This window comes from Sus scrofa, chromosome 5 (genome assembly GCF_000003025.6).
Source record: "Sus scrofa isolate TJ Tabasco breed Duroc chromosome 5, Sscrofa11.1, whole genome shotgun sequence".
In the NCBI taxonomy this organism is placed as follows: Eukaryota; Metazoa; Chordata; class Mammalia; order Artiodactyla; family Suidae; genus Sus; species Sus scrofa.
The window spans coordinates 15,860,196-15,885,874 of record NC_010447.5 but is presented as its reverse complement, the minus strand read 5'-3'; the positions used below and the strand labels follow the sequence as shown (position 1 = coordinate 15,885,874).

General features: G+C 57.2%; 2 protein-coding genes across 3 annotated transcripts; both read right to left on the bottom strand.

Annotated features, from left to right (window-relative positions):
- AQP5 (aquaporin 5) lies at positions 6,267-9,348 on the bottom strand. Its single transcript, NM_001110424.1, has 4 exons — positions 8,985-9,348; positions 7,723-7,887; positions 7,317-7,400; positions 6,267-6,530 (listed from the first exon to the last, which is right to left on the bottom strand). The coding sequence occupies exons 1-4, from the start codon at positions 9,345-9,347 to the stop codon at positions 6,345-6,347; spliced, it is 798 nt and encodes a 265-aa protein (NP_001103894.1). The 5' UTR covers position 9,348; the 3' UTR covers positions 6,267-6,344.
- Positions 17,310-23,136, bottom strand: AQP2 (aquaporin 2). Of its 2 annotated transcripts, NM_001128476.1 has the most exon segments (4): positions 17,310-17,522; positions 18,182-18,262; positions 18,566-18,730; positions 22,028-22,389. In NM_001128476.1, coding segments are annotated over 4 exon segments (816 nt in total). In that variant the 5' UTR covers positions 22,388-22,389; the 3' UTR covers positions 17,310-17,312.

The window sequence follows — 25,679 nt, the reverse complement described above, 5'->3', positions numbered from 1 at the left end:
GACAACGCCGGATCCTTACCCCACTTAGGCCAGGGATCGAACCAGCAACCCCATGGTTCCTAGTCGGATTCATTAACCACTGAGCCATGACGAGAACTCCAAGGCCTCCTGAAATATTCAAGCGAAACATCTCACCTCCAACCACAGGCTCTGTCCACACCCTCCCATCTCAGTCCCAGTCACATCCCTCCCCGATTCTCTTCCCCATCCCCTTTCTGTTCGTTCAGCCATCCTGGTTTAACTCTACCCTCTCCAGCCAGATCCCCTGGCATCTCACTTCAGTGCCCATTGTCCCAGCTCCCTGTCCTCTGCACCCCGCCCCCTACCCCCGCATCCCTCCATCCTCATCCTCCTCCACACCCCCTGCTCCCATCTGCGCTGCGGGGCACTGCTGGAGAAACTCGCCCAGCCGTGCAGACTGCTGCCATGACAAGTCCATGGTCTCTGGCCTCAGCAGGGGGTCGAAGCTCTGCTCAGCCATCCTTCCACCATCCCCAGGCGCCTCTCGCCCCGTTCTTCTAAGCCCTTCTTCAAATCTTCCCCACTCTCTTCAAATCCCCAATCTGCTCGGGCTTTCTTCCAGACGATCGACTTGCCCTCTGTCCCACCTAGAAAGTGAAACCAGCAAGCAAGCCTTCTTCTCATCTCCCCCTGCCCCCATCGCCAGCAGCTGCCCTCTGCTGTCACCTGCTTCCCTGCTACCCTGAAGAAGAGGAAGCCCTTCTCCTGCGTCTGGGTCTGGGGGCCCTTCCTGTGCTCTTGGCTCCTTTTGAGTGATTGGAGCCCACTCTTGGCCATTCTCAGCCTCATCTATGGTTTTCAAGTCTCCCCCTCCTGGCTTCTTTCTAACATGCCTGGTAACCACAGAGCAGTGGAGAGACCCTGCATTTGGAAAGCTTTTCCTCTTTTTTTTTTTTTTTTTTGTCTTTTTGCCTTTTCTAGGGCCGCTCCTGCGGCATATGGAAGTTCCCAGGCTAGGGGTCTAATCAGAGCTGTAGCCACATGCCTACACCAGAGCCACAGCAACGTGGGATCCAAGCCTCGTCTGCGACCTACACCACAGCTCATGGCAACGCTGGATCCTCAACCCATTGAGCGAAGCCAGGGATCGAACCCGCAACCTCATGGTTCCTAGTCAGATTCGATAATCACTGTACCAGGACGGGAACTCCTGGAATGCCTTTCCTCTTAGCCTCTCTTTTGAGACTTTGCTCAAGTTCAATTCCTCTGTGAAGCCTGCCCTGATTTCCCCCTCTAGCAGAGTCAGGGCAAGGTTCATAGAGAAGCTAGGCTTGGGCAAAGCCAGTGGCTACTTCTGGCTTTGACCTGCTCCAGGCGTCCACTGTTCCAGTGCAAACACCCAGGCTTCCCAGCATGAAGGAGTCTTTCAATAAATGCTCAAGATTGAAGGATTGTGGCTGTGGGGGCAGTTTGAGTGACAGTCCTCCCTGGCACAGGTGGGGGTTCCCTGCCTCGGAGCTGCCCCAGGGGGCCTCAAGGGCACCTCTCCCCTTCCCTCACCTCAGAAAGGGTCATAGAGGGCCTGGGCATAGACACTCACCCTATATCTTTCCTAGTCTGTTTCTGCACCTGCACACAAGTCACCAAGCAGCAGTAATGCTATCTGTTGAGAACCTTCGATAAGACAAGAAAGTGGGAGTTCTCATCGTGGCTCAGTGGTTAACAAACCCGACTAGGAACCATGAGGTTGCAGGTTCAATCCCTGGCCCCACTCAGTGGGTTAAGGATCCTGCGTTGCCATGAGCCATGAGCTGTGGTGTAGGTTGCAGATGCGGCTCAGATCTGGTGTTGCTGTGGCTGTGGTGTAGGCTGGCGGCTACAGTTCCGATTGGACCCCTAGCCTGGGAACCTCCATATGCCACGGGTGCAGCCCTGAAAAGACAAAAAAAAAAAAAAAAAAAAAAAAAAGAAAGACAAGAAAGTGAAAATATCTGAACACTGTCATGGGAGTTCCTATTGTGGCTCAGGGGTTAACGAACCCAAATAGTATCCATGAGGATGTGGGTTCCATCCCTGGCCTCATTCAGTGGGTTAAGGATCTGGCATGGCCATCAACTGTGGTATAGATTGCAGATGAGGCTTGGATCCAATGTGGCTGTGGCTGTGGCTATGGCATAGACTGACAGCTATAGCTCTGATTCGACCCCTGCCTGGGAACCTCCATATGGCATGCGTGGGACCCTAAAAAGACAAAATAAAACTGCATGCTGACCAGTGCTTAACTCCCATGACCTCAGATTCCCCACCTGGAAAGTGGAGACAGTAATTGCCACCTCCCCAGGAGTCGTTAGGGTGAATGGGCTAATGCCTAGAGAAGTGTCTCCCAGTCAGAAAATGTCAGTTATTAGGGTTGTCACCTCCCCCTCTTCTCCAGCGGGACAGCTCTGAGGGCTGCGCTGGGACGGGAAGGGTCCAGGACAGGCAACGCCTGGGGCCCCTGATCTGGGCCCTGGAGGTGGAGAGCCTTACAGGCGGTGGTGGCCCTAGTCTCCAGCCGGCCTAGAGCAGAGCTTCCTGGGACCCTGCTTGGCCTGGAGCAAGGTCCTTTGTCCCCTGAGGACATGTGGACATGGGCCAGGACTCGCTCCAGCTCCACCCAGCTTGTCCTCAGACTCAGCCAGTCCTGGGCCCTAAAGGCACACTTTGATGGTCACTCATGCTCCAGGAGCTTTTGTCAAGCCCCACACTTGGCTGCCTCCTGCTGCCTGTCAGGTGCCTGTGGGCTCTAAATCTCCCAGGGGCGCGCACACACACACACACACACAAGGGGCATTGTGAGCTCTGACAGAGGTCCTCTCTTAGGGCTTGAGGAGGGTAGGGGAGCAAGAAGGAGGAGGAGGAGGGGACTGGGGGAGAAAAGGAGGGACATTAAAAATGAAACAGAAAGGGAAGGATTCAAGGGAGTTTCACTTGCCTCCCCTCACCCATTCCCCAAAAGTGTGGCAAGAGGAAGTTGAGGCTCAGAGGGGGCTGAGAGCTTGAGCCTCCCAGGCTCCCCTCCTCCTGCGCATGCATCTATACAGCCAACCCTCCACCTAGTCTCTGCCCTTAGCCCTAGTCCTCCTCCATCTCTCCATTGTGTCACCATGTCCACCTTCCTACCTGGTGACAACTGGCAGTCCCTGGACAGAGGGGGAGGGAGGCGTCTTTTACAGGAGAATCAAGGCACTTCTGGGTGCTGTCTTCAGGTGGAGCAGAGGGTTGGAGGGGTGACAGCACATGTGTGCTTGGCTATGACACACACCTGCATCTCCCTGAGAACACGTGGGGTCAGGCACCCAGGTCTGGTTCCGAGCGGCCCTGTGAGAGAGAATGGGGACGGGTGGTGTGGCTCTGCACACACGCGGAGTGAGCAGTCTGTGCTGAGAAGACTCAGTCCCCTGGGTACAACCGAAGGTCGGTGAGGACCGGGGTCAGCGCGGGCGGGCTCCTGGGCGCGCAGGTCTTTGTGAGCCCCCTAGCCGAACTGCGCCCGGAGGATCCGACACTACGGAGCGCAGCGCCCTCTGCTGGCCAAACAGCCCGGCCCGCGGCACCTAGTCAGCTCCAGGCCCTTGGCCGACTCTCGCCTTTGAGAGGGCCTGCAGGTTCCCCCGACTGGGTGTCCCGCCCGGCCCGGAAGGTCTATCCCCCGCTGGGCTCACCGCTCACCTCATCATGCTCCCCTTGGAGCTTGTCCGAGAAAGGGACCAAGTTGCCCGGCTGGATGGAGAGGCCAGCCTCCCAGTCAGGGCTGGGCCTCCCCTGGGCCTTGGGTGGAAGCGCGAAGAGGCCTGATAGTCTCATCCACAGGTGATGGAGGAGGACGCTGAGGCTCAGCTGGGGCTGGGAGAGCCCATCCTCCCAGCAGCCCCTCCTCTGCCCGTCCATCTAGACAGCCAACGCTCTGTCTACTGTCTTTAGCCCCTAGTCCTCCTCCGTCTCTCCATCAGGTTACCTTGTCCACTTTCCCCCCTGGTGAAACTGGCAGCCCCTGGGCTGAGGGGAAAGGAGTAGGGGTGGGGGTGGGGAGGGGGAGGGAATCCCCTCTCTTCTGCACCAAATTGCGGGGGCTGGGGGGTGGATTGGGGGGTATCTGCTTCCTGGTGGCACAGGGGACCTAGGCCTGAAAGACTCCCCAGGTGTCCTCCCCCGCCCCCAAACCTCCACAACTTCTCCGGCTGGAGCCCAGAACTGGGACTTGGCGGGGGTGGGGGGGGGGGGAAGGAACCGCGGTAGCGGTGGATTCAGTGGTCGAGGTCCCCCCCTGCTGGTCGGAGCTGGCACTTGCGCCGGGCTCTTGGGTAAGGGCAGGGGTGGCGGCAGCAGGTGGAGAACCCGAGAGGGGACCTCCTTCACCGGGACCTGAGGTTCTCAAATCTGTGGCCCTTTGGTATTAACTGTAAGCTTACAGGCAGGCAGGACAGGGCAGGGCCAGCGGCAGCCCCCATTCAAAGCTTCCAGACTCAAGTTAGGAGAGGGGCTCAGGCTTCTGCCCAGCCCTGCCCCCAGCCCCTGGGACGGACCCTTGTCAGCCACTGTCTGCCCTTGCAGTCCATCTTCTGGCCCTACCTCGTGTAAGGCAAAACTGAAGACCATGGGGAGAGAAGCGGCAGCTCAGGTTCAAACACTCTCAGGAGAGCAGAGGTGCAGAACTGGGGTGTGGCTGGGGGCTCAGCTGTGGGTGTGCTGGTTTCCCCTCACACTAGCCTATCAATCAAGCACTTGCTCTGAAGTGCTGGTCCTGTTTGCACAAGCGTTTCCCTCCCATCCATCATCTCATTTTATCGTCACAACCATCCATGAAGTGGGTACCAGTACCCCATTTTACAGATGAGGTAATGAAAATTCAGAGAGTTTTTTTTTTTTTTCCACTTTATAGGGCCGCACCCTCGGCATATGGAGGTTCCTAGGCTAGGGGTCGAATTGGAGCTGCAGCTGCCAGCCTACACCACAGCCACAGCAACACGGGATCCGAGCCCCATCTGCGACCTACACCCCAGCTCACGGCAACGCCAGAACCTGAACCCACTGAGCGAGGCCAGGGGATCCTCATGGATCGCAGTCAGGTTCATTTCTGCTGAGCCACGACAGGAAGTCCTCCAGGGAAGCATTTTTTTATCCTCATTTTATAGCTTTAGAGATGGAGACTCGTGAGTTTAAAGAGGTCTCCTAAGGAGTGTCAGTGGCAAGGGGACAAGAGCAGGTGAGGACAGAGCCACAGGCCCAGAGGGAGACATGGGAGTGCTGGCCTGCAGAGACAGGCCAGGGGGGACCCAGAAGAGAGGTGGGCCGGGAATGGCTTCTGGGTAGGAGTAGGGGCAGGGGGTTTCTTTCTCTGAGTGTAGGCTCCCAACATGGCACTTTTTTGGAACAGGGAAGGGCAGGGGGCAGGGGGCTGGGTGCCTCCTCTCTGGTGATCGACTTGGCTGTCACCCCCTTGGCATCTCAAGGGGCTGCCTCCACCCTGCCTGGCACACCCTGGCACTTGTGCCAGGCCCTCCTCAAGTGGCAGGGACTTGACATAGCTGAGAAGGGAGGGCCAAGCAGCCGGAGGATTTGGGGAGGACCCCTCTGGCTCTGCTCCCGCTGCCCCCTCCCGACCTCTCGCTCAGTTTCTCCAGTTGGTCTTCCTCTCCTCCCAAGCCCATCTCTCCAACTCTCTGGCCTCAGCTTCCCCATCTTTCCATAGAGACTGTGGGACTGTGGAGGCGGGGGCGGGAGGTGGGGGGGGGATGATGAAGAGGGGAGGTGATGAGCCAGAGTGTCCCAAGGAGATGCTTCAGGGGAGAGACGAGGCGGGACATGAATGTCAGTAGTTTATTGGGAAGCCCCTGCCCCAAACACCAGTGGCCCTACCCCATGCATCCTTGAGCAGAAATAAATAAGGCAGCATTTAATACACCAGCCTGCCCCCCTCCTAAGGACCTCTGGGGAGGGTTAGCCCCTGCCATCCCAGGGGTTGGCCCCCCCTGGCTCTGGAGGAGGGGCTGGGGAGTGGGAGGGGATGCAGATGGCAGGCCACCCCTTCCCGGCCTGGCCCCGGGGCAGCCTGCAGACCTGTCCCTGTGTTCACAGCCCCTGAGGCCTGCCCTCACTGCAGCTGCCTGCCCTGTGCCAGAGAGACCCCCTCCCCACCAGAGCTCCGCCCCTGGCCCCCACCCCAAGAGTCCCAACCTGTGTTCCTTCTCCCAGCTCTAACTGTACAGCCTGGGTGGGGGGGCCAGCGCCTCCTCCCCAGCCCAGAGGACCCAGCCGTTGGGGAAGGAGGCTTCGCTGTCATCTGTTTTCCTTCTTCCCCCTGCGGTTCAGGGGCTGAGAGGCTGGCCCCCGGGGGATGCTGGTCAGTGGGCCGTCAGCTCCATGGTCTTCTTCCGCTCCTCCCGCTGCTCCTCCCAATCCTCCTCGGACTCATAGGTGCCCTTCACGACGGCCACTCGCTCGCTGAGGCTCAGGGAGTTGGGGAAGAGCAGGTAGAAGTAGAGGATGGCAGCCACGGCGGCCCCCACGATGGGCCCCACCCAGAAGACCTGGAGGGGACCGGGCCGTGTCAGTGCGCTGAGCCCCTGGCCTCGGAGGCGTGGTGCTCTCAGAGGCGGTGGACGTACAGGCTTGCAGCCCTCCCGGAGGAAAGACTTCTTCCCATTTCAGGGACAGATACACTGACACCCCAAGGCCCCAAGGACAGGGACACAGACCACAGACACCCAGATCCTCAAAGGAGACAGACAGACCCACAGAGGGGCAGGGCCCTGCCAATCCCACCCGAAAGAGAAGCAAATGAACCTTCCGAGGGAACAGAGATGGAGAGAGCCTCAGAGAGATGTCCAGAACTCCTGTCCCTTGTGCACAGGGACAGAGGTGACTCTGCAGAGAGAGACCACGAGTGCTCAAAGGAGGGGACAGACAGATTGTCCAGGGGGACAGACCTACAGGAAAGAAGATTCTCCCCACCCTGTCAACAGGGACAGAGAAATAAATCATCGGAGGAGACAGACACAGAGCTTCCCCTCCCCCACACCCAAGAAGGCTGGAAACAAAGTTCTCCGAGATCCTTTTCCCTCCTCTAGAGGGACACACACACACAGTACCCCCCATCCCCCAGCCAGGGTCCCCTGTCATCTAAATCCACCCCTGCCCCTGTTCGGGCTGCATCCCGTCCCCTACTGTATCCCTTTTTTCTCTCAAGCCACCGCTCCAGGGCCTACCCCCAAGCTCCGGGCCCACAGCATCCGGAAAGTCCTGTTAGCTGTTGGCTGCCAAGCTGGGTTTACAAGCCCTCCTTGCCAGGGAGCCAGGGGAAGGCCCAGACTCACCCAGTGCGAGGGGCTGAATCGATTCATGACGACTGCGGGGCCGAAAGAGCGGGCTGGGTTCATGGAGCAGCCGGTGAAGTAGATCTGGGCAGAGAGAGGGAGGCAGTGAGGAAGGCTTGGACTCTCCCAGGGTCCCCCGAAAGCTCAGGGGCTCAGCCCAGGTCTCTAACTGCCTCCCACTTCCTAGGCTCGTGCCTTTCCCTCCATGGGCCCCTACGGACCCCTGGTCTCCTCTTTGTCCTCGGCTTGGGCTCGATTTCCCGCTCCCACTCCCAACTCCCATCTTTCCCCCAGCTAGAGAAGGGTTGCGGGATTCAGAGCACAACAGCCCCACTCCAGGCCGCAACTCTTTGGTCAGGAGAGCCCCAATTTTTGCCCTGAGGGGCCAGGTGGCAGCACTGCTCACCCCCACAAGGTGGCCCAGTGTGACAGACAGGCCAATGGACAGGGCTGGGGAGCCCACAGGACTGGTGCGGCGGGAGTCAGTGGAAGAGAAGATGCAGAGCGCCAGCTGGAAGGTCAGAATCATTTCCACCACCACGGCCTGGCCCGGAGTCGTGTTGTTGTTGAGCTGCAAGGGGAGGGTGCATTAGGAACCCTGCCTTCTTTGGCTCTGTGGCCAGAGGTTTGGGGGCAGGGGATGGGGCTCCAAGGACACCTAGAGCCCGAGCACCTGAAAGCCAAGCCCTGTCACATCAGGGAGGTCCTTTGCAGAAGAGACTACATGCTCTGCAGTGTGGGCAAAGCTTGGAGTGCAGGCCTGTGGCCAGGGGGCAAGTGTGAGTGGAGCTATTCCTGGACATGGGCCTGTCACTGGTTCTGCCCTGTCCCCAACCCCCACAAGCTGGCATTTACCCTCCCTCCTGTGGGCAACTGCCCAGTTTGCCTACTGCACCCCCCCTGAGCCCGCCTCCCGCCCGTGCCTGACCCGCTGCCTGTGCCAACCTCAAACCCGTCTCTCCGGTGGGGCTGAGTCACAGCTTGACAATGGCCAAGAAAATCCTCCTCTGTGTTTGATTAATGAACCCAGTTTGCATGGGACAGGAGGGCTGGATCCGGGGCTGCCAGAGGGGGAGGTGGCTGGGGGCCAGGAGCAGGAACCAATATTCACCAAAGACCATATGCACTGGCATCCCATTAGGGAGGGCACAAGCATTGTTTCTAAGGGTAAGCCCACAACTCCTGTTGTGGTGGGTTATGGCCCTTCTCGAGTAATGAGAACAAGAAAAAGGACAGCCGGAGAGGCTAGGGGTCACCGGAGCTGGGATCACAACCCAGGTCTCTCTGATGGTTCCATGAGACCACTCCGCCGAGGAGCGGACAGGAGCAGTGAGGTGCCCAAAAGGACAGAAGAACACAGAGGTAAGACAGGAGAAGAGACAGAAGTTCTGGGTAAGAAAAGAGGGGCAGGAGGCCCCAGGAGAAAGGTGGGGATGGGGCAGCATGAGGGGAGCAGGCAGCAGAGGTGGGTATGAACCAGAGGAGTGGGCTGAGAGGCATGTATCCTGCCCGGAGGCTCATCTTCCTCCTCTTGGAAGGCTGCGGCCCTCCTGGCAATGGTGGGCGCTGGCCTACTTTGTGGCACCCATTCTGGAGATGGAGTTTGAAGACCGGGTCCGGGAGCCCACCCCATGGTCCCTGCCCTACCCCAGCCCGGTGGGCACTCACCGAGTTGACGGCCAGATTGCCCCGGGCATTGCCAGGTGCCAGCCCATACAGGATGCCTGCTCCGGCAATGGCGCCCACCAGCTGGGCCACCACGTAGAAGACAGCCCGGAGCAGGGAGATCTGGTTGCCCACTAGGAGGGCCAGCGTGATGGCAGGGTTGATGTGGCCACCGCTCACCGGCCCCAGGGCCTGGGCCAGGGTGCCAATGGCCAGGCCGAAGGCTAGCGCGATCTGCAGGATGGTGGGCAGCGCCGAGGGCCACTTGAGGGCCGAGGCGAGGCCGAAGAAGACGAAGATGAGGGTGGCCAGGAACTCGGCGAACACGGCCTTGAGGAAGGCCAGAGAGCACACCTCCTTCTTCATGGTCGCGCGGCAGGGACCGCGGCTGCGGGAGACGCCCGTCGGGGGGCGGCGGCGCTGGGCGCAGGGGGCTGGCTCCCCGGTGCGGCGTGCTCTCCGACGCCCACGACGCGGCTAGCGGCCTGGCACGGGCCCGGCGGGGGCGCGCTATATAGAGGGCGGGCGCCCGGCGGCGGGGCGGGCGCGGGGGGGCAGTGGGCGGCTCCGGCGGCGCCCGGGGGCCAGCGCGGCGCGCAGGGAGGGAACTTCGCGGCCGCCGCGAGCTCGCCGCTGCCCCGGGCCCCGCGCGCCCCCAGGCCGGGGCAACAGCCCGCCCGCTCGGTCCACCTGACCCGGCCGGAGGTGTAGACCGGCCCGGCGGCCTGGAACCCGCGCATGGTGCGCTCCGAGCGGCTCCCGCGCTCTCCTCCGCGCTGTCTGTCCCGGGCTCCCCGGGAGACTCCGCCGGGTCCCGGGTTTGTCGTCCTACCGACCTCCGGGCGTCTGCCTCCGCGGGGCCTTTATCCCCAGCCGTGGTCTTCGCCTTTTCTTTTCTTCGGGCCCTGGATCCAGCTCCTCCTTTTCCTCCTGCAACCCGGGCATTCTGACCCGGCCTCAGCCCCGGCCGGGCTGGAATGATGCGCTTCCCCGAGGACAGCGCCGCCGTCACTCAGCTCCCTGCAGGCCGGCGGCGGGGGCGGGCGGCCGGGCAGGGCCGTGCGGGGCGGTCCGGCCGTCGTGGGCCTCTCCCCGGCTCGGGCCGGGCAGGCCTCCGGTTTGGAAGCGAGGGCGTTTGGGGAAAAGTGGGCACCGTGCCAGCCTGCCCGGGACTCGGCAATCCTCGACGCCCAGGAGCCCAGGAGCTTGGTAGTCTTGGCAGGAGGCGGCGGGACCCCAAGAGGCGCCCTCCCCTCCTCTGCCGCTGTCCCAGCTGCTTCGGGAGCACAGCTCTCTTGGGGATCCCAGCGAGTCCCCGAAGGAAGTGGGGGCCGTGAATTCACTTTGTCCCTTGGGCTGGAGGGGGCAGGACCGGGTTGGATTTTGTCTGGGGACAAGGAAGAGGCTTTGGGACTTGGGGGTTGGCGTGGGGGGGGGCAAGCGGGCCCCTGGCCTCCCGTGCCCCGTCTTGGTCTTGTCCGCAGTCTCCCTGCGGGAGCCCCCCACTCGGGATCTCAGGATTTCCTTCTCCTCCTCCTGCTCCTTAGTCTCCTTGTCCTTCGGAGCCTCACTCCATCTTGATTTCTCTCCCTCTTGAACTGCCTCTCCTCTTTCTCCTTCAGCATCTCTCTCCAGACCCTGCCTGCCTATCTTTTTTTCAGTCTTTTTTTGGTCTCTCCCTTCAGTCTCCAGGGGCTTCTCCCTCTGTGGCTCTCTTCCTCTTTCTGTCTCTGTCTCTCTCTCGTCTTTCTCTGTCTCTTAGGCTCCCCTCTGACCCCATGCTCCCTGTCTTTTCAATGTCTCTGTTGTTTTTCTACTTCCTTTTACAGCCTTAACCTTACTCTCTGTCTCAATCTCTCTACTCATCTCTCAGTTTCTATATCCTCTCTTTCATCTTTCCGCATCTCTTTTACTCTCTGTGACTTTGTTTCTATCCGTCTCTCCATCATTTTCCATGTCTGTCTGACTCACATGTCGTTTTTCTCAGTTCCCCCAAAGTGAGGTCCTCTCGCTCCTGGACTGGGGGACACTTTCTTCCAGTCCCACCCACCCCTCCATTCTTGCCCCTTCCCTCTGAGCACCCAGCAATTCTCCACCCATCCCTCCCCCTCCTTCCTCTTGGCATGTGGGGAATGAGGCTGAAGGGCAAGGGCTTGGATGAAGGTCAGGGACCCATCCCCAGGCTCCCAGGAGTGGAGCTGCACTAAAGACCCCACTACCACTACCATGACGTGTCCTTGGGAAACACTTAGCACCGTTCCTGGCACAGGGTAGGTTCAGTAAAATTTCCTCAAGCTGTGACTGTGATTTTATTTTATTTTTGTCTTTTTAGGGCTGCATCTGCAACATATGGAAGTTCCCAGGCTAGGGGTAGAACTGGACCTACAGCTGCAGGCCTGTGCCAGTGCCACAACACCATTAGATCTGAGCTGCGTTTTTGACCTATATGACAGCTCATGGCCCTGGATCCTTTAACTCACTGAGGGAGACCAGGGGTTGAACCCGCGTCCTCATGGATACTAGTCGGGTTCATTACAGTTGAGCCACAATGGGAACTCCTGTGACTGTAATTTTAAAAGCCCCCTGAGGTCTCTGTGTGGAGGGAAGCAGGAGGGTGCAGCACAGGGAGAGAACAGGTGCACCTCTGTCAGGCTCGGGGTGGGGGGGGACTGAGGGGAGGGGCCCAGAGGAAAGCCAAGGACCTGGAGGTGCGGCTCTGGGCTCCGTGGCAGCCAAGAGGCCAAAGAAAACAGGGGCAGAAGAAACCTCACTATTGTTCCTGCTCTGCCCCAGGTTTCCTGGAACAGCTCTCCTCCAGGTCTCTCCTCTTAAAGCAGGAGGTCTGTCTGTCCCTTCTGCCATGGGTTCTGGGGCCCTGCCCCTGGCAGAGCATGGCAGCTGTATTCAGGGTCTTCATGTGGGCTTGGGGCTCAGGGGTCAAATGCAGGCCTGGTACAGACGACAACAGTGACCCTGATGCCCCCAGAAGCCTTTGGGGGCCCAGCCTTTTCACTGCTGAACTTGCCTCGGGTCTGCACCCTTCTATCTTCTCTGTCTGCCTCTCCTTGGGCAGGCACCATTGTCGTGAATCCACAGATCTCATACTCCATTGTCTCAGAGTGGGAAGGACTTGGCAGTGCCACCAGGGGAAGGAAGCTCCTACCTGAGGATCTGAGCCGCATCCTTTTTTTTTTTTTTTTTTTTTGTCTTTTTGCCATTTTTTGGGCTGCTCCTGCAGCATATGGAGGTTCCCAGGCTAGGGGTCGAATCGGAGCTGTAGCCACCAGCCTATGCCAGAGCCACAGCGATGCGGGATCCAAGCTGTGTCTGCAACCCACACCACAGCTCACGGCAACACCAGATCCTTAACCCACTGAGCAAGGGCAGGGATCGAACCCACAACCTCATGGTTCTTAGTCAGATTCATTAACCCCTGAGCACGACGGGAACTCTACGAGCCCCATCCTTTATGGCTAACACATGGCTTTGGCCTCACAGTGTGATTTAATCCAGAGCTCCCCGTGGGGAAAATCAGAGTCAGAGGTTTTGCCTTACCTGGGGTCACACAGTGACCTGAGATGGGACCCACAGGGTTGTCAGGAATGGCCTAGTGTGGCTGAAGAAAAGAGACCCTACCTGTCCAGGTTGCTCAGGTGGCAGGTGGTTACGTTTCCTAGGCCTGTGCTTGATTTTTTTGAGGTCCTTCTGCCTCGCTCGAACCATCAGGGTCACTCTGTCCCCAAGTGATCACAAGAGCACCTATATGCTGGGATTGTCTTTGCCCTGAGCTCTTGGACCATGCCCTGCCAGCCCCAGAGGGATCCTTCCCCGGAGCCTCTCTGGGCTGGAAGGCGGCTCTTCCCATGGGTGGCAGGGAGAGGTAGAAGCTCTCGGGGTGGGGTGGGGGCTCCCTCCTCTCCTGAAATTGGCCTCCTTGATTCCCTGGGAGCAGTTTTGGGCTGGGGGTAGATACGGTAGAGTACTTGGCAGCAGGTGATGCTCCCGAGACTCCACATACCCCAGCTTAGAGGAAGAGTCATTCATTCACTGACTGATTCATTCATTCATTCATTCATTCCACAAAGACTTATTGAGCACTTCCTATGTACCAGGCACTGTTCTAGGCACTGAGGATACATCTGTTAGCCAGCAGACAATGTCCCTGTCTTGTGGAGCTCATATTCCAGTGACAGGAGACAGACAATCAACGATGGATATGTGGAAATTACGTAGTATGATGGACTCTGGTTAAGTGCTATGGGAAATTGCAATATGTTGAGGGGGACTGATGCTTTGCAATGGTAAGTGGGTGTCGGTGAGGTCCTATTGAGAAGGTGGGATCTGAGCAGCCTTGAGGAGGAGAGGGAAGGAACCGTGTACGTATCTGGGGACGAAGATGCCAGGCAGAGGGAGCAGCCCGGGTTGCTGGAGCAGAGAGAGCAAGGGAGGGCAGAGAGGTGGTGGAGATGGCAGACCTTGTAACATCACCGGAAGGACCGCAGGCTCCACTGGAGAGAATGACGGAGTCACCGAGCGGGGGCGGGTGTGGGCTGACAAAAGTTTTAATGTGAAGCCTCTGTTGCTATGTTGAGATGGGAGGGGTAGGAATGGGGGCAGGGAGCTGGCGGCTTGGCCCTGTGCCCGGGGCCGGGGGAGGGGATGGGAACTGAAGGTGAGGGGGTCGGGATGCTGGATCCTTTGGCAGGTCGAACTGACAGGATTCCCTGATGGACTCAGGGGTGGGTGTGAGAACGAGGTGTCAGAGATGACAAGCCTTTTGGCATGAGCAGCTGGAAAGATGGGGTTGCCAGCAGTTGGGATGGGGAGGACTGTGGGAGAGGCAGGTCTGGAGAGAAGAGCGGGAGGCTGGCTTTGGACATGGTGAGTGTCAGGGGTTGTCCCAGCCCCTGGACTCTCTGCCCTGACTTCCCAACCTGGCACTACAGCCAGCATGAGGGGACCAAAAGGGGCTGTCCTTCGCCCTCTCTGGAGACCACACACCCAGCCTGTGTCTTGGCGCCCTCCCTGCAGTGCCACCTGGGTCACAGAGCCCGGCATGGCCATTTTGGCCAGGTTGACAGTGGGAATTGGCTACCGCAGGCCTCCTAGTTGAGCTTATTCGGAATGGACACCCACCCCGCCGCCCCACTCCTAGCAGCTCTGGGGGACTCCTGACACACCACAGACCCCAGGCTTCTGGCACCTGGGATGTGTGGGCCAATTCTATATTGTGAAACAAGTAGCATTTATTGGCAAATGAGAATTGATTGAGCGTTTACTACATGCAGAGCACTGTGCTAGGTAAGGCAGAGGAGGGAGGCTAGAGAGGCAGGAAGCTATGCAAGAAGCAGAAGGAGCCCTGCCCTCAGAGGGCTCACAGTCTAGCTGGGAGGCACTGCCTAGATGCAGAATCCCAGCTTAAAGACACACAACAATATCGATGCGACGTGTGCAGGTGCAGAGTCATCCGGCACAAAGTGGGAGCGCGGGCATGGTGGCAGCGGGGACCTGGAGGTCTGCCCACCCGCCTCCATGCTTCCCTGCCTCTGTCTGGTTTGGGGGGTATTTGACCTCCACCCTCTTCCAGACCAGGTGCTCCTCAAGGGCAGAAGCCAGCCTGTGCTCCTTGACGTTTTCTCCCTACCCGGCTGTAGCACTCCCCAAGGCCACCACAAGACAGTGGGCTGGGCTGGGCTGGATGGGCCAGGTCGGGTGCTCTGCTTTCTGCCAGTGGCTCCCAGGAGGGGCCCAGGACTGGCCTCACCCCAGACCCGGCTTCTGAGTGGAAAGATTATGGGATTTGGAAAAAGAAGGCCCTAGGTCGAGTCTCAGCTCCACTATGCACAGCTGTGTGACTTTAGCCCGTCTCTGAGCCTCAGACTCAGCTTCAAATGGGAAGGTATTTGAAGGATGGTATTTGCTCAGTGTCTTTCCTGGGGTTGGGAGATAATCACAGGCGATGATAAGGGAATGCTTTGGAAAAAGTAAAATCCAGTCTGGCTGCAGGCTGTTGTCCTTCCCTAACCTGCCCGAAGTTTTAGGAGGATTAGATGAGCTAATGCATGTAAAGCATCCAGCACAGAAACTGGGGCACAAGAGAAGCTTCATAGGTGTCCGTTCCCCTCCACCCCCATCACTTGAATCCTGCTTTGACCTCTGACCTTTAGGGACCCCAATCTAGGCAATCGGGGCTGGAAGTGATGGGGATCTCACATTTAGTCTGGCGGGAGATGCAGTCTTGGAAGTGGAACAGACATAGACGTTCCTGGCAACCTCTCGAGGGATCTTCTGGGAAGATGTGACGAGGGGATGAAGTACCAGAGACACATCCAGGCTTGGCTCACAGCTCAGTGCCTTTGAACTTCCAGAGCAGGGACATTCAGCTGCCAGGAATACAGCCCCAGAGGTCCCTTTGGTCTCTGACTGGACCCCTCCCCTGGGAGTGAGGCCAGGTGACTGTCATCAGCAGTCGAGCATCTGCAGAACCATCTCCAGAGCGCCGATGGCCCAGGGCAGGCCTTTTCTAACCCAAAGGGAGGTTTGGTCACGGAAGACAGAAAAGGGCACAGATGAGGAAGTGGGCTCAGAGGTGTGTTCCTCCTACGCAGTCTATCTCGGAAGGGAGTGGAGGGCCCAAAGGAGCTGGAAACTCTGGTGCACAGTGGTGCTTGGTGCAGTGTGGGACAGACACGGAGACAAGCCTTGACATCATGGAGGCAACAGAGCATGGACAAGGGCTCAAGGTGTGTTAAGACCAGCATGGGGCCAGCCCCAAACCCATCTCCTCCTCACAGCTTGGGGCCCCAGAGCTCTCCTTTGTTTTGGCCACCAAATAAAGGAGGCCAAGGGTCAGGTCCCTTCTGCATTCTCCCCCTCTCCCCCGGAAGTAGAAATAATGAAATGATTCCAATAATGCGTAATGATGATATGAGGAGTTACAGTTCACACAGCATCTTTACATGCATCATCTCACTTAATCCCAGTTAATCTTATTTGAGAACCATTGCATTGGCCTGGAAATTTAGAAGCCCAGCTCTAGAAACAGAACTGCCTCTACCTGGACAAGTCATTGCCCTTCCTGAGTCCTGAGAGTGCTAGGCTACTCTCTCCATAATAATATCCTCTGGTGGGAGCACTGGAGCTGCTGGGGGTGTGCGGGAGGGAGGGGAGGAGGAGCTGCTGCCTGGGGAGGTGGGCTGGCAGTAGGATGGGTGATGGAGGGGTGTTGGCTGGTGCCTGTGGTTTCCTGCCTGAGCGCCTTGCCCAGCCGGCCATAGGTGTGTGCTGGGCGAGAGGGCTCACTTGCGAAACTGAGTGTCTCCTTTCAAGAAGTGTCTAGTTGCAAATCTCCCCCTCTTTGCAGACAAAGGCCAGAGGCCCACAAAGGGCTTTTGTTTTCTCTGCCACAGTGGGAGGCTAATCTCTGGGTCTGGAGCCCCCCCTGGAGATGGGGGTCGCATGTACACTTGTGCTGCCTGCCCACATATGCCCCGCTTCCTCCTTGGGTGAGGTCCTCTCTAAGGAAGGAGGTCCTTAGCCACTCAACTCTCCTTTTTCCTGGAGGCTACTTTGGGGGAGCTGCTTTCTGGATGATACTCGTTGCCTCTAGCAATGGGTCCTGGCCAAGTCTGAGGACCCAGTGCTACAGCTTGGGAGCATTTTCCAGAAGGAGAGCATAGGGGCTGGAAATCAATGCCTTCCCACCAACCCCCTCAAAGTAGCCTCCAGACCCTCCTCTTCCCTTCCCTTGAGGAGCACACCTAGAGCTCCCAGGGAGGACTGTCAGCAAGACTCATCCACTGCAGAGGAAGTGGATTTATTGCAGGTGGGAGAGGGAGGGGCAAGAGGGAAGCAAGAGGTGGCCAACCATTGCACCCTTGCATCACCACAGGGCACACCTGCTCACACTCAGGAGCAAGAACCTCCCTGCACTTGGGGACAAAAAGGCACGGGGTGGGGGTGGCGCCGGGCCGAACTAGCAAACCCTGATGCACCCAGACCCTGTCCCCTCCAAGGTGGGGGGTGTATGCACCTCCCCCGACCTAGCCCCCCATACCCTGCGCAGGCTCTCTAGAGCTTCCTTTGCCCTCTCCCCAGCTCAAGTCCCAGCTCCCGGCAAGGGCCCAGAGGGTGGGCTACTACTCCCCGCCCTGTAGCCTCAGGGCAGGGGATCTTCCGGGCTCACCGCTACCCGCGCAGCTCTGGCCGCGGCACGTTCCGGAAGCAGCTACTCTGCCCTGGGGGCCAACTTCGGACCTGGGGAGAGGAGGTCCGGCGCGGGTGGCGGCGGTCACCCGAGCTCCCCCGAGCCCCCGCCCGGGTCTGGCGCGCTCAGGCCTTGCTGCCCCGCGGCAGGCTCTGCGGGGAATGCAGCTCCACCGACTGCCGCCGCCGCACCTCGCGCTCCTCCCAGTCGGTGTCCGGCTCCAGCCCCTTCAGCACCGCCAGGCGCTCCGACAGGCTCTTGGAGGACGGGAAGAGGACGTAGTTGTAGAGGAGGGAGGCCAGGATGGCGCCGACCAGGGGTCCGATCCAGAAGACCTGGGGGAGAGCGAGAGGGCGGCTGGCGGGTGGCCCGGGACGTGCTCCTCCCCCACCTCGTGCTGGAAGGGGCGCCTCACGTGGGGAAGGTGATCAAAGGCGCATCCATGTAATTAATAGCGGCCAGCGAGCTGTTGGGAAAACTTGGGAGTTGGGGGCTCAGGGCGCGAATTCGGAGCCGATTGCCTGGGTGAACTTGGGCAAGTTTCTTACCCTCTCTGTGCCTCAGTTTCTTCACTGTAATAATTAATACCTACCTCCTAGGGTTGTTGTGAAAACTAAATGAGTCAATGTTTGCAATTCACTTGGAATAAGACCTGGCATATGTTAAGTACGAGATAAGTGCTAAATAAAAGAAATACATTACCCAGTATAAACATTACCATTGATCGAGATCTAAGGCACTGCGTCATCTGTTTTATACCGGTAACCTCAGCCTTTCCGAAAAGCTGAAGCCATTAACTGCTCTTATCTGACTTAAAGATGTGGAAACGGAGCCTTTGGCGTCAGACCTGAAGGGCGGACCCAACCCCCCCCCCCCAACCCCAGGCCCCAGGAGGAGGACTGTGGAGGGCTGGCCCATCCCACCCCCCTCTCTTCCAGCCCTTGCACAGATGGGTTTCTCGGGGAGGGGGAGGCAGGGAGGTTTCAGCCATTACCCAGTGGTCATCAAACTTGCCGATGACAACAGCTGGAGCCAGCGAGCGGGCAGGATTCATGGAGCAGCCAGTGTAGTGGATCTGCAGTGGGTGGAAGGGGTCAGGAAGGGCAGGGTGGTGAGGACAGGCAGGGAGTCTGTGTCCCCCTTTGCAGTGCTTGACCTCCGCCTCCAGGGAACCCACATGATGGACAATGAAATTCGTGTTCAGCTGAAGCTGGAGTGGTATCTGCCCCTTGGTGGTATCTGGGAGTCATACCTCTGGGGTGTGTTCATGTGGCTGTCCCCCTTGGGAGTTCTGTATATCTGTCTCTACAGTGGTCTGTGGGTCTGTTTCTTTGGGGAAAGGTCTGTGCGTCTGCTGGAACCAGTGGCTGGGACCTACCCCGAGAAGGTGGCCCAGGGCCACAGAGAAACCAATGGAGAGGGCGGGGGTGCCCAGGTTGTCCCCACGGCGCTCATCGGTGGAGGCGAAGATGCAGAGCACCAGCTGCAGGGTCAGGAAAAGCTCCACAGTAACTGCCTGGCCAGCGGTTGAGTTGTTGCTGAGCTGGGGACAGAGAACAAGTGGAGGGGACACGGTGAGGATGCTCCCCACACTGGCGCCATTTCCCCCTCCCCCACCCCTGCAGTCAAGGCTCCCATAGGCTTCTGGGCTGCGATCCAGAACACCTGGGTCCACCAGCCACCTTGGCCTAAACTACGGATGCCTTCTTCCTGGGCCATGGCCCAAAGGCAGGGGGATGGACCCTATGATTGCTCGTGGTCCCCCAGACCAAAGGTAGGGAAACTGACTTCATATCCCATTAGATTTGGGAGCTGGGCTTATGTGCCTCCAAGGTGAGAGGAAAAGGATGCTGAGATCCAGAATTTCTGTTTCCCAAAGAACAAGGAGGGAAAAAGTTTTGATTGCAGCAGGAAGTTTTAGGCCAGGTAATAGGAAGAACTTCCTCTCTATTTAAGCCGTAACCTATGGTGTAACGAGAGGCCTGTGGTCTTTCTGTCTCTGGTCAAAGGGCTCCCAGGGACCGGATCTAGGGACCTGGCTCTGGGGATGGTGCTGGTGTTTCCCCCCTGCCCTGGCCCCCAAATCCAGTCTACAACTCTTTCCTCTAAACTTTGTATGTTCCCCTTGACTTTACCTGTTCCACACTGCACTTCAGGCCTCAATTTTGCCCTGTGGATTTGCTCCTGCCCATCCTGTGGAGGTTGGGGTGGGGGTGCTGAAGCCCTTGTTCTGTGATGTCTCCATGCCCATGTGGGGTGCTCATGGTCCCAGCAGACCTTGCCTTGGGTAATGGGAGAACTCGGGGCTGAGCAAAGAGGTGGTTTCATAACTGGGCCACACCCAGTACTGGATTTCTCTCTGAGTTTTGTCATCCTGTGCCCTACGCCCTGTCCTCTGGGTCTGGGCACTGCATCGAGTAGAGCTGTGACAGCTCTGAGCTCCCACGCTCCTTCTCCAGGCCCTAAACCCCCACCCCTAGCCATCAGTCTGGTACTTTTGGGTCTCTCTAGAGTCTAACCTCAACCCACCCTGTCTTCCAATGTCGGCACCTAGAGCGAAGAGCTTTGAAGGCACCTTGGAGCCTCTGACTTGCTGTGGGACCCTATTTATTTCAGCCTCAGTTTGTCTTTCTGTAAAATGGGGGTAAGAGAATGGGCCCTGGAGGACGGTGTGAGGACTGGAAATGGCGAGGGTAGAGCTAAGCCCCATCCCCTCTGATGAACAATTGCCCCCGGGGGAGAGAGTGCAGGCAGACATGGGTTTGGGGTCAGACAGCGCTGGGTCTGTCTCCAAGTGCTGACTCTGGTGCTGTGATTTGAGTCAATTGAATGTTGAACCTCAATTTACCCCTCAGGGTGGAGCATCACAGAATTCACCTTATAGTGCTGATCCAAGAATGAGATGAAATCTGGCCTGGCCCAGAGCAAGTATGCATCAGTGGTAACTTTCTGGTGGACAGACTGGCTTTTCCAGTGACCTCAGAGGATGCCTGGCACAGCCATGGGGGTCATCTAGCCCTGGTTAGCCTCAGGACAAGTCCGCCCCACTGCTGCCCCATTCCAGCCGGGAAGATTCTCCCCTGCTTCTCAAGATGGTTAATGCTGAGCAGTATCTTGGGGGAGCGTTCCCGATCCTTTCCTTCTGAGATGACAGAGGAGCAGGACTGAAGGTCCCCATGGCCCCTTAGCACACCCATCACCCTGCTCTAAGAGGAGATTCCCCAGCCACTCATTCTGAGACTTTCTTGGTCATGCTCTCAGGACGTTCCCCTTTCAGTCTTACTGGACCTCGTCTTGCTGCACACTGAATTAACTTCATTCTCAATGGAAATGGTCACTCTTCTCAGTCTGTCCACCGTTGTGGCCACTCTAGCCTTTTCTCGGCCCTCAGCCTCATCATATTTTCGGTGTGGAAGAAGAGAGAAGTCCCCCAGTTGCGACATCCCTGGCCCTTCCATGAGGAAGGCCACCTGTGCAGAGAGGAGGGTTGGCCACAGAGACTGTCCAGGATTCTTCAGAGACGTCGCCGTTCTTATCTGGGGGCCCGGGGATAGAGAAGGCTAAGAAATGCAGGAGATGGAGGCAGGAAAATGTGACTTACTGACCTGGCTTGGGATGGGGGAGGTGGAGCAAGAGCCATCAGAGGCTCAGTCCTTGCAATGACCTAGGAGAGGGGGAGGGGCTGCAGTATGACTCTCAGCTCCCAAAGGAACTGCCCTGCCCGAGGAGCCACTGTTCTTAAAATCAGCAGTTAGCTCCTGGCCTCTGGGGACCGTCTCCAAGTTCTGAAGAGAACTTGCCCCTTCATCTTTCCCCTGGGTTCTGGTGTTTTCTCTGCCATCGACCCGCTAGAGAACTTTGAGCCCATCACTTCCCTTCTCTAAGCCTCGGCTTCCTTGCTTGCAAAACAGGACTTAGATGGTGGCTCGGAGAGAGGAACTTGGTCGGATGAAAAGATCATGGGTTTTGCAGTCAAGCCTGGGTTGGAAGGCTGGCTCTGGTCTGTCTCCTTGCTGAGCCTCAGCTTCCATGTCCTTAAGAAATGTGCTTCTTATCCCTCCCCCGCAGGGCTGTTGTGAGGTATCAATATGTGGCTTGTGAGGAGCCCCTGCCAAGGAGCCTGCATGCAGTAGATGCTGAAGAAATGTTGGGTCCTTCTTCTCTTAAGAAGATGCTGGGGACTCACCCTGTGCGGTTCCCCCCAGCTTGGAAAGCACAGATGTTTTGGGACCCTGCCCTGTACTGAGTTCTAGCGTAGCCCTCACTGGGAGGCAGGCGCCGATCAACAGAAAGCTTGATATTCCTCTTCCTCCATGGGGCTCAGGGCAGAAGGTGCCAGCATCCATGTGCTGACATTACTGCTGCTTCTTCCTTTTTTTTTTTTTTTTTTTTTTTGCCATTTCTAGGGCAACCCCCGTGGCCTATGGAGGTTCCCAGGCTAGGGGTCTAATCAGAGCTGTAGCCACTGGCCTACGCCAGAGCCACAGCAACACCAGATCCGAGCCACATCTTCAACTTACATCATAGCTCACGGCAATGCCAGATCCTTAACCCACTGAGCAAGGCCAGGGATCGAACCCGGAACCTCATGGTTCCTAGTCAGATTCGTTAACCACTGAGCCACGACGGGAACTCCAACTGCTCCTTCTTCCTGACTCTCCTGTGGCAGCCATGTGTCTGGCTCCAGCATTTCTGCCCCCCAACCCCATGCCCACCTGCCTTGCCTCTGTCTCTCGCCTCATTTAGACCCTCACCCCTGTGTGGTCCCTCCCATCTCATCCTTCACAAGGGACTCCCCAGGCTCTGCCCTTGAGAAAGGGAAGAAGTTCTGGCTACTCACCGCGTTGACGGCCAGGTCCCCTCGGATGTCTGGCGGTGTGATCTCATGGAGCAGAGCCGCCCCGGCCACGGCCCCCAGCAGCTGGGCAGCCACGTAGAAGGCAGCTCGGAGAAAGGAGACATGGCAGCCCACCAGGCAGGCTACAGTCACGGCAGGGTTGATGTGGGCCCCGCTGATGTGGCCCAGAGCCTGCACCAGGGTGCCGATCGCCAGGCCGAAGGCCATGGCAATCTGCAGCACAGAAGGCAAGGCCTGTGGCCAGTTGAGGGCCGAGCCGAGGCCGAAGAAGACAAAGAGGAGTGTGGCCAGGAACTCTGCAAACACCGCCCGGGAGAAGGCTATGGAGCGGAGTTCCCACATGCTGGGGAGCCTGCTGTGGCTGGCCCCGGGGTCTCCGCCTGCGGCTGTCTCTCCGTCTCTTGCTCTTTCTCTCGGGGTCTCTGGGGAGGCTGGCTGTGGGCATTTATAGGGTCCCTCCATTCTGGACTTGGGCACGTGAGTTGGAGGTGGAGTTTGGGCCAAGACCCCTTCTTCCCTATGGCTGCCTCCTGCCCCCCATGCCCCACCCGCCCACAGCATGCCTATCGCCCCATCTTGGACTTCACAGCTGACTAATGTTCCCCATTAATGAGCACCAGATAAGGGCTGACGTCCCCTAGTTTTCCGCATTTGTTCCCTAGGTTGCCCCAGGGCTTCCCCTGCCCCTGCAGTCCTGTGGGGATTCTGCAGGGGATTGTGCCAATCCTGTCTCTCTGATTCCAAACTGTTGGCCAAGGCAGGGTCAACAGCTTCCCAAACCGACCCTGAGAGAGGGTGTTAGTGCTACTACCCCTTCTAGTCCTTGGGAAATTCTTCCTGCTGTCTGACCTCCAATGATTCCTTCTTGCAGGGGATGGAAAACAAGGGGTTGGCTGTGACAGGAACCTTCCAAGGCGTTAAGGTTTTGTGTCTTTTCGGTGCTCGCCTTCTTGCAGTCAATCTTCCAGAAGACATTAACCTTCCCCTGCCCCTTGGAACCCCAGCCAAATAGCAGCTCCCACGGCCTGGAAGCAGGGGGTGGTTTCAGTGGCGTTTGGGACCCTGGCCTTGGGTGATGAAGTCCACCTGGAGTCAACTGAGGAAGCTGTGGGCTTCCATTCCATGGAGCATCTCTGTAATTTAAAAAGGGGAGAACAAATTGACATGGAATTGGGTTTGGTTGAAATGAACTAAAGTGCTCGCGGCTGTGCCTGGTTCACAGTCAGCTGTCAATTAATATCACCTGTCATTAATAACATTATTTATACTCGGGTGGGGGGAGCCTATGACTCTTCAAACTTACCCACCCATCAGGGTCCCAGAAGCTGTGACAGGCCCTAGGTACCCCCTGGAGCTTGGAGTCACCCAGGCCACTGGTGGGGGTGGGGGCATTTCTGTGGGGCAGTGAGCTGTGCAGGCGCAGGGAGGCTGTAATAAGCGGCTCTCTGGCCTTGGTGCCCACTCAGCCCAGCATCTGGGCAGTGCCACCTCCTGCCCTCAATGCCGCTCTGGCCTGGGCTCTAGGAGACTTTTAGGTCTGGGGGTCCTCTAGCCCCACTCCATCACTCTAATCCCTCCAGCCCTGTTTCCCCTCCTAGGGACCCAAAGGCAGAGTCAGGCTCAGAGTGTGATCGGAAGGACCGGCTTCTGGACACTGCTCTACGTCCTGTCCAGCTTGTCCCCAGGCAAGTCATAGGCCCAGGAGCAGAAATCTGGGAGCAACTGGAGACTTCAGAGAAGAGCCCCTTGTGTTGCTGTGTGCCCTTGGATGGGCCACACACCTGTTCTGGTCCTTCCTCTTTGGTCAAAGTGTTCATGATCTTGAGAGAGAGAGAGAGAGGGACCCAAGGACCAGTGATGCTGGGCAGGACTTCCCCTAACCGAGTCAAGTGAAAATGTCTTACCTCCCGATAAACCCAGAAGAGGTGTCATGACGTCTCTGTAGCCCATTAACCTCCAACCCCAATGTGTCATTCGGTCACACGCTCATCCATTCAGAACCCAGTGGGATCTTAGAGGTCATCTAGCCTACGGATCTCATCTTACAGATTACAGCACGAAATCCAGAGAGATTGCGACTTGCTCACGTTCTGGTCTGGGCCCAGTCTGGAAGGAAGGCAGGGCACCACCCATGACTGGGCCCCTACTGGTGCTGTGCTTTCCCTCTGAGCTGGGGTGGAAGGTGTTCCTGAGAAGCGGGGAAGCTTTCAGTGTGATCCCTGCTGGATGTGGGGCTTCCCCAGGGGAGCATTTTCTTTTTTTTTCCAGTCTTTTTTCTTTAGGACCGCACCTGCAGCATGTGGAAGTTCCCAGGCTAGGGGTCCAGTTGGAGCTGCAGCTGCTGGCCTGCACCACGGCCAGATCTGAGCTGCATCTGTGACCTACACCACAGCTCACAGCATCGCCGCTGGATCCTTAACCCACTGAGCAATGCCAGGGATTGAACCCGCAACCTCATGGATATTAGTTGGGTTCTTAACTCGGGTTCTTAACCTGCTGAGCCACAGTGGGAACTCCAAGGGCAGCGTTTTGTTTACAGTGACCACGACAATGTGCCTTATGAGGAACAAGGTGCCATCAGTTGTGTAGTGTGTTACTAATTAGAGTGTGACAAAAATGCTTGCTTGGAGAAGGATGGTGGTGGTGGTTGCTCAACAGCGCGAATGGACCGGATACTGCTGATCTGTGTGCTTACAAATGGTTAAGACGAGAAACTTTATGTTAAAGATAATTTCAAAAAGTCGGTGAAGGAAAACAACCCCTCAAACATTTTCTTCTCCATTTTTGTTTTGTACATGTGGAAAGGAGTCCTTGAAATTTATGTAGATGTCAGCTTTTAGTCAAAAATCACTCGTGTCCATGTAAAAAAGGAAATTATAAGCAAAACAAATTGGCTAAAATTGTTCCCAAATTCCCTCACATTCAGAGTTTGACTTGCCTAAATCCCATTTTGATTCTGAGTCTTGAGTCCTTGATATTTTTTCTACACAGTATCACCCTCTGCGCCGTGAGGAATGTAGTAAAATACATCATTTTTACAAGATCGTCCACTGCATTTCCAGCCTCCGATACTCCTTTGTAAGCTTTCCTGCAGGTGTTTTCTTGCTTCCTATGTGACCAGGAGGCCTTTTGTCCTTTCTTTTCTCAGCAGTGAAATATAACAATTTCATCTTACTTGTGAGACTCTTGCTTTCTTAGGTTCCATAAAAAACTTACCTGTTGTTTTACGAGAAAATACAGATTTGTGGTCATTCTTCAACAACGATTTGCTTCCCTAATGTCAAATTCTTGCCATGCTGCTCTGTTTCCATGTCCTTCTGTATACACAATAACTTTGTTTAACTGCTAAACCAGAGTGTAACCTTTCTGAAGACATTTTCAGTAGCAATTAGACTGAACAGATTTAGGAATGAGAAGGCAGAAACTCACCTGACCAAGTTTAAGTACAAGCAGTGACAACCATTCCCAGCTGCTTTAAGACACTGCAATTAAGACATTAAAATGGGGTGGTAGGGGGGAATGGTACACCTTAGAACTGATGAAATATGGTAGTGCTTTTTTGTCTTTTTGCCTTTTCTGCGGTCGCTCCTGCGGCATATGGAGGTTCCCAGGCTAGGGATCCAATCGGAGCTGT

Coding starts and splice junctions, on each gene's coding strand:
- AQP5 (NM_001110424.1), bottom strand. CDS start 9,347: ATGAAGAAGGAGGTGTGCTCTCTGGCCTTCCTCAAGGCCGTGTTCGCC. Junction 7,888..8,984: donor GCAATCTGGCCGTCAACTCG/GTGAGTGCCCAC, acceptor CTCCCCTTGCAG/CTCAACAACAACACGACTCC. Junction 7,401..7,722: donor CACTGGGCCACCTTGTGGGG/GTGAGCAGTGCT, acceptor CTCTCTGCCCAG/ATCTACTTCACCGGCTGCTC.
- AQP2 (XM_021090895.1), bottom strand. CDS start 22,606: ATGCTGTGGGCGGGTGGGGCATGGGGGGCAGGAGGCAGCCATAGGGAA. Junction 20,724..22,027: donor GGGACCTGGCCGTCAACGCG/GTGAGTAGCCAG, acceptor CCGGGCCCCCAG/ATAAGAACGGCGACGTCTCT. Junction 18,731..20,475: donor TCAGTGTGCAGCAAGACGAG/GTCCAGTAAGAC, acceptor CTCTGTCCCCAG/CTCAGCAACAACTCAACCGC.